The 8,307-nt window shown below is 31.0% G+C and overlaps 1 protein-coding gene across 1 annotated transcript in view; it reads left to right on the forward strand.

Annotated features, from left to right (window-relative positions):
- LOC106681164 (uro-adherence factor A) overlaps nucleotides 1-8,307 on the forward strand; it is an 83,030-nt gene continuing 74,723 nt past the window's right edge. The window contains exon 1 of the mRNA XM_014421339.2: nucleotides 1-121. Coding sequence (XP_014276825.1) covers nucleotides 67-121 — 55 coding nt within the window. The 5' untranslated portion in view covers nucleotides 1-66. The remainder of the gene's footprint in view (nucleotides 122-8,307) is intronic.

An 8,307-nucleotide genomic window follows, 5' to 3' on the forward strand; every position in this document is an offset into this window, starting at 1 on the left:
CCGGACCCGGCGGAGTATTTTGGGTAAGAGCTAGGGCAGTCGGTGCAGTGTCGATTGCCTTACGTGATGCCCAACATCATCTTCCTCTTACTCATCGCTTCATCACCGTTTTATATTTTAGGTAAGTTATCAAAACAAACCATTTAGGTTAACGTTTTCACGCGTTGATGATGCGATAGTCTCGAACATTATGTACTTCGTATGCCAGCTATACCTATTACAATTATTAGATTAATATAATAAAACAAATGTATTTTATTAATTATTATTATTATTTTTTAACTATAGCTGATGGCTGTGTGAAGTTTATTTATTGTTAATTATAGTTTTACAGCCGAAAAGCTAGTAATATCTACTTATTTTTAGATGAGATATTAAATTTCGTTTTTCCCTCTTTTTTTGGCAGCTAACGATGTTGTACATTTACGCCCACGACTCGTTGGGATATAATATCGTGTAAAAATCTCTGAAGAATGGAAGTAAATATAAATATCGAAAGATTTTTAGGAAAATTAAAAAAAAAAAAATAGTCCTAATATTCGATTCTGATTAATTGTGAACAATTATTGCTATGTAAATATTTAACATTACAAAGACCTGAGATGTGTTATTTTTTTATTGTTACATTATTTTATACCATACCAAATTATTCATTTTTTCACAATAATTAGATGATGATTGATATTGTAATGTTTGTTTGAGATTGGTTAACATGTAAACGAGACAGTCTAGTGATTGGATGCAGTGGATATTTTTTTACTTTACACTTTACCGACCCAATCTAAAGATTAAGTAAGTGGAAGTTATAAGATTTTTTGTTTAAATTATTCTTATAAAATTAAATCAGATTCGTTTTTATTATGGCTCAGTCATGTTGAAAATTTATTGCTATTTAATTTGTTGATAATTTGAATTCAGGAGATGTGCACTTATTAACCATTTATCAACAAAAGGATAATGTAGCAGTGGAAAATGAAGAATTGGTCCACTGTTTAATATTAATTTTATTTAAAGTGGTATAACTTATTTCAATAGATTTGCTTTGGTCAGTGATCATTTTTATTGGAAAAAAACTTATAAAATTCAATTGACACACATAATAAGTGCACTTCTAAATAATTAATTAAAAAAAAAAAATACTGATCAAATATGTGAAATGATTCATTTTTGAAATATGCTTCCATTTTGTTTACAAAATAAACATTAACGAGCAAACACAATGTGCCTCAGAATGTGTAGTTTGTTTATACTATATAGTAACTAAAACAACTAACGCATTGTATCATTATTCTTATTTATTCATTTTTTAGGAACCCACGTCTGCTAATTTCTTTAAGAACTGTTCGGTTTGACTATTGTATCTATGTTTGAAGTAATGTTTTTATATGGATACACTGAATAAAAAAATATATATACCCATAAAAGTATAATTTTATATTTTTGTTACATTACTTAAAAAAAAAAAAAACATAAATAGTTGACTTGTATAAAATTAAAAAAGTCTCCGTACAGTAGAAATGTTAAACGAATTTAGAATATTTAAAAATTCTCCCCCCCACCCCCCTCATTTCATCCTATAAACGAGTTCAGTAGGATTGAGGTCCAGAGGCTGTGAGGTACTGCATGAGGTTACGAATGAACCACCGCTGGGCCGTTTTTAACCAAATGGGAGACCCGGGAACCATGAAATAACTTCGTTATAAGCAACACGCTAGTTAAAACTATTAATTTATGTAATATTTTTTAAATAATAAACATTAAAAAGTAGAACTAAACATTTATAAAAACTATTCTTGATTTTTATTTACGAAGTCATGAATTACTCCTTAAAAGTCTATTTATTTAAATACATCAGTTTCTACCAACATCAATGATAATCTGTTCAATTTTTCTTGAAGCAGTCGTACTTCTTAGTTTATTCTTGATTTGTTTTAATTTATGGATTTCAGGAGTAAGAGGGCACGATGTGCCCGTGGGGTTATGATGGGATCTGTCAGGACAACAACCGGAAGAACTATTGTTTCGTCACATTATAAAAAAGTGCCGCAACTTCAAAAGTACACACAGCTATTGTGGACACTAACAGATTAACAAACTTGTAACAGGGTTTTTTATTGGCTTAAAAAATGGTCAAAATGGGTCACTGCTGGGTTTACAAGGCATATCGACCATAGGGTTAGAGTTAGGTTAGAGTGCCCCATGGGTCACGGGACACTGGACCCTTAATTTAAAGATGGCACTAAGCCACCGTTTAATCTTTTTAACCGTATGTTTAGAGTCATTCCCTTATTGAAAACAGAATACTCATATAAATCCATGTTTACCCGAACTTACTTAAAACGTTTTCATAAAATATCCAAATAGATATACATGATAAATTTTCCATTAAGGCCTAGCCCCCAACAGAAGAAGAGCTTATTACACTGCCAAACTAAGACACTTTTTATTCCATAACAATAAACAGTTTTAATTAAATTTTGGAATTTCCTGGACTGATAAAAGCTATTATAATTTTTAATAAAACTATTTTAAAGAAAGATTCATTAATTACTATTATAAAAAAGGAATTTTAAATGTTCTGCAGGATTTTGCCACACAAAAACCCTTCCATCTGAAAACTATTATAAGTCGATTTATGTTAGGTACTAAAAATAATAGAATACTAAAACGCTTAGGGTCTATTAAAATAGTTTTTAGCAGATTCCAGTCGTTTTTTCTGGTTTATTTTGATTATGAAGTATATTTTTCTTGTGACTTAAACTCATTAGTCCTCAGAACAAGACAGTTTGACGAACAATGAACAATCTGAATTTTTATTTTGTCATATTCAATTTCAAACCCTCCAGTTACATTAAATTACTATTGTGAGAATTAGAATAGTATAAAATAAAAAAAATAAATTAATAAACGATATTCATATTTTGATCCACAAACGTAATTGCAGTATCTTAAACAAGATGGCGACCTCGATATTCGTTGAAGAAATAGCAATACTTTATTAACATTTCAAAGAAAATAATATTACAACTTTTCCTTTTTTAAGTATTAATAATTGATAAGGGGTGAATACTTTCTAATTACTCATTATAAATTATTCCTCTAGTTATTAAGATGGACAGGTGTTGGAATTTTACAGAGAAAGGAGTTCACATTTTCTACCGAGACAAGTGATAAACATGACACTGAGCTCCTCCTATCTAACAAGCTGAAGAACTCAATACTGGATTTTCCGTCGAAAGATGAACGAATTTGTAAATTTAGGGTGAGAGAACTATGTCATAATATTAGCATTATGAATGCTCATGCCCCAGAAGAAGAAAAATGTGAAGAATCCAAAGAAGAATTATATGAAAAATTTGAGTAAGTTTACGAGACCTTCCCAAAATATGACCTCAAAATTGTTTTGGGAGAATTTAATCAGGTAGGATAAGAAGCAAAATTCAAGCCTACCATTGCACAATTTAATATAATCTACATAACTCAAGAAATGGGAATGGAGAACGCATGATGAACTTCGTAGCTTCCAAATAACTATTAATAATGAGTATCATAAATCGCAGCAACAAATAAACCTGTCTTTCACCCGATGGTAGTATTGCAAACCAGATCGATCATATGCTAGTATTGAGATCTGTTGACAATATGAGGCCAGACATAAACTCAGTCCTTTACATTGCTGTTATGAAGAAATAAACAACGAATAAAATGCCTTCCGAAAAAGCAAGTGAGTAAAGAAAAGGCTCGAAATCTAGCCTCAAAGATAAAAAGATGGTATTAAGGTTTCAAAACTTAGTCACAACTGGGGTAAAAGCTTTACCAGCAGTAGCAATACAGGATAAAAATGATACTCAGAAACGAGATTCTAGAACTGGAGGATTAAAGGAGGAACAATGAAACCAGAAAGTTCTTCTAGAAAGTATAAAGCATCCAAAGGAAAGGAACTAATAAGGAATTAGATGTAAGGGATGGAGATGAACTTTAAAGATGCTACTGGACGATGTGCAAACTAGATGGAGAAGTTAATTTTGAAATCTCCTGAACCCGGAAACTGAAAGAGATGATGCACGCGTTTCAGAAGAAATTATTGTATAAGATCTTTGCGATGAGGATATTTACTCGGATGCTGAGGATGTTGAAGTAGTGACTAAACTGAAGAATTTAAAAGTACCTGGAACAGTTCCCTGTAGAACTCACCATCCTATGATTTCATCTAGGCCCTGAATTAGCAACCCTAAACCTAAAAAGACGTTTCTAAGACATTGATCAGTGGTGCATCAAAGACAAAAGGCAAGTATATCCACTTTTAAGCTCCGATGCAGATCCTATCCACTCGTTCATTTTAACTTAATCCTTCTCGACAAAAGACTTTAAATATAGCCCTCATATCAGTCTTAAGGGACAAGAACTTAACTGGGGGTTCGTTCAGCTATATAGACTACAGAACAGGATATCTCATTTTTCAGTTGATAACAAACTGTTAATAAAATGACTATACTAAAACTTATTTAGACCTCCGGATTTGAAGAGAGAGGCTGCTAAATTGTTGAACATCGAACGTATCCAGCCACTTTAATCTATAGTACTTCGAACTATAGTCAATTTTCTACATTATGTTACGATTAAACTAAAGATTGATTAAGGGTATGAAGATTAAGATGAAGGATTCACCTTCATCCTGACCTCAACATCCCATTGACTCCCGACCTTACACTATCCAAATTCTGAAATTTCCATCAGAACCTTACTTATCATCCTTATCCTCAAGCACATTCCAGCTCAAACCGTCCTTGAGGTGCTGGGTTCTCCTGGCGTCCACGCCATCTTCTCGGTTAAGAGTTTCCTGGGCAAAGCGTAAATATTTTATATAGGTTTGAATATGCTCAAATGACTTTTTACTTTCACCTAACTGTAGTTTTTTATCTTTACTGTAAACTTCTTTTAATATTACTTAGTTTAGTTATTTATTTATTCTCATCGATGATGTGCATATATTTTCCTAATTTTATTCTTTATTTTTTTTTTTAATTTATACTATGTATATTTATTATTTTATTTAGTATGAATGGATCTTAGAGCACTTATACTCACTGCACTAGGGTGTAGCTTTTATTATTTTCTTAAAAAAAAAAAAAAAAAATTGACCCTATTTGAGTATTTTTAGCTGCCAATAGTAAGTTCTTCCAAACAACAGTTCTTCCGAAGTCAAATTTGTTAACACTTTAATTTCTTATATGTTCGTATCTATGTATTAAATAACAAAAAAGTAAAGCTATTATCCCACCATTTGCAGCCTAAATGCCCGTTTTAATTCTGTTTTCTGACTGTTAGGACATATTTTTATTCTTGAGTTCTAAATGAAATATGACAAAGTAAAAAAAAAAAATTAGTCCTCTAAAAGAGAAAGACTTGCAGCCAGCCGACCCAGTTCTAAGCCAAGCCGCCCTGGAGGGGCACCTGCCATTTGCTGGGAACAATAAAAATTACAAAATTTTGACAACGCAGAAATTTAGTCCTTGAAACTAATTTTAATTTTAATGTAGTAACTGAAATCTCCAAATTTCCCAAGCCCTTAACATATGTTTTATTTACTCCGGTATTTTTTTTTTTTTTTGGATGGTGGAAAGGAGTGGACATTACCTACACTACAATTATTTAAAAAATCAAATCACATCTACGAAAAAAAGAGGTTTCTAGGCTGTTCGCTTAGCTCAATACGATCTTTTTTTTCAGACAAATATGTGACAGTTTATTCAAAACCTTAAAACTTATAGCTATGTACGTCTTAAGACTTAAGACTAAGTAGCTACCACAACATTACAAATAACTTGTATAAATAATTCTAGAACTAATTAATAAGTAAAACCAATAAGCTTATACTAAGAAAAAGATAGTCTCTTAAATTTTGACGAAACTTTTCTAAGTGAATCTAGGTCTCAAAATTGGACTCCTGTCAATAGTAGGGCCAACAAACCCCAGAAACCCCCCCCCCCAAAAAAATAGAAGATGGTGTGTGAAAAAAAAAATGAAAAAATAATAATAACTATTTATCTCTGGTTCTGATCAAGAGAAAAAAAAAAATGGTTTCCAAAATGTTCCTATTACTAATTATCACAAAAAATAGCAATTTTGTTATATTTAAGGAAAACGTTAGTTTTTGCCAAAACTCAGCCCAGAGTTGGATTTCGCAACCAACAAAACAGCTAATTTCTATTTTTATAAAAATGAAAATAGAATTTGATATTTTTTTATTAACATGGGCAACTTCTCCTCCATCGAGATTTTTCAAAATAGTTTTCCATTGTCTCCTACTTCACATTTCAAGTGAGTAAGCCTGAAATTTTGCACAAATTCACATCATTACATCCATACATGCATTTTTTCAGTAGAAATACATGTTCGGACGCGAGATCCCTTCACGTTAGTTTTCCATTTTTAAATTTGTTTTTTATCATGAAATATTGATCCAAAATAAATGTACTTATTAAATTCGTCACAGTTTACTATTTCAAACATTTATTTAACGTTAGAAATCGATCGATTTGTTTAAAGGTTATAGCTAAAAATGTTAAATATAAACCTGTTTGTATTATTTTGGAATAAATAACGAAATAATAAAAACGTGTATTTTTCGGTCATTTGGAATCCACTATTGGATTTAGAATATTAATACAAATTTTTAACTGTTTACTATATGGCATTGGTTTTTTTAATAACTGTTTTCGTGTGTGTGTATAGATATTAATTAAATTTGTACTGCTACAACCCCTCAAGGACCAGAGGTGCTGACTTTGTAGAGAAGTACTGTTATTAGATTAATGGTTGTGCAAGGAGGTGATTTGTTTAGAATCACGCTCGATCGCCGAATTTTCCCCCAATTAACGGTACCCACTTTATACCCAGGAAGGCTCTCTGACACACAGGGTTGACTCACGGCTACAGTAACAGAATAAATAATCTGTCACAGCCGGATCTGGGTAATAATAAAATAATTTAAATTAATTAATTTAATGATTTAAAATAATTCTATTCTCCCCCTTCCTTTCGGACAATCGGTGTTTGCAGCAGTGGAATGTTACGCATGACTGCGTATTAACACACTACTACAAGTAAAACAATCTACATTGAAAAGCTGCACACACAAGACTCTTCTTAAATCTCTTCTTAAATGGGTGTAGATCATCGCTTCATCGCGCTTCGAACCACGTGTAGTTCTTGCACACCAGCCGAGAAAACTCATCCGTATGGACATAAATTCCTGTGGTTCTCATCATCGACAACTGTTGTTATCATATGCTCAAAACGCTACAAGCGGGGCATTGTGGATACTTGATATACTTATATTTTATGTACTTCCCTTATTTATATAATTGGATACAAAGGAAAATATCCACCAAGAGAGAGCGGTAGAAAGTGGAATAAAATTAATTTTGATTTTTAATTTATTTTTACATACAACATATTTACCTATTATATTATTTTGTACAGTTGTAAATTACATTAAATAAATAATAAAAAAAAAATTATTTTAATCGTGACATTCCGTTCTTTTGTCTTCATACTGTACCTTAAGATGCGTTACACAAGGTATGGTTGTAGTTCATCAGTTTCATTATATACCAGACTTCTAAATGTTAGTTACGCCCCAGCTTCATTACTATATCCTTTAAGTATAAGCTTTTTCTTAAAGTTTTCTATACAAGTCATTCTTTCTCCAAGGATATAACGTCTAGAGCTCAGAGCTTAAGAAGTAAAGATATATCTATAAATATAAAATAATAAACTATAAATTAAAACATAAGAATTGATCAAAGAACACAAAAATCACATCCTTGCTTAAACAAAGCTCTTTTACTTTAACTATAAAGTGAAAACGAATTTTTTTTCTTTTGTCTATTTTTTATAAAAAATTGATTTATGAGTAAAACCAATTCGATTTATTGAATATTTTTTATAGTATTTATTATCATATTAGATATTTATTTAATATCGCATTCCATTCCGATTTTATCTATCTCTAATTTGGTTCATGCCAATCATCAGTTTAACTAAAGTACGAGCATGATTAAAGTGTAAGTGATTTATTGAAATGTTAATCTTGTTCGACGCACTCTCAACCATGTTCTCCTCCAGAAAAATTAATAATTTGGGAGCTGTAGATTAACATTTTTATTTTTAATGCCATTCTATTTTAGGGAACACTTCTTTCCATTTTATCGGATATAATGGATTTCCATTGTATTATGAATATGATTCTAGCTTCATAGAAAAAAATAGGTACAACTTAAGTTTGAGAAAAAAAAAAAAAAA

Source organism: Halyomorpha halys, unplaced genomic scaffold, assembly GCF_000696795.3.
Source record: "Halyomorpha halys isolate HHAL.00 unplaced genomic scaffold, Hhal_1.1 Scaffold313.1, whole genome shotgun sequence".
Taxonomy (NCBI): Eukaryota; Metazoa; Arthropoda; class Insecta; order Hemiptera; family Pentatomidae; genus Halyomorpha; species Halyomorpha halys.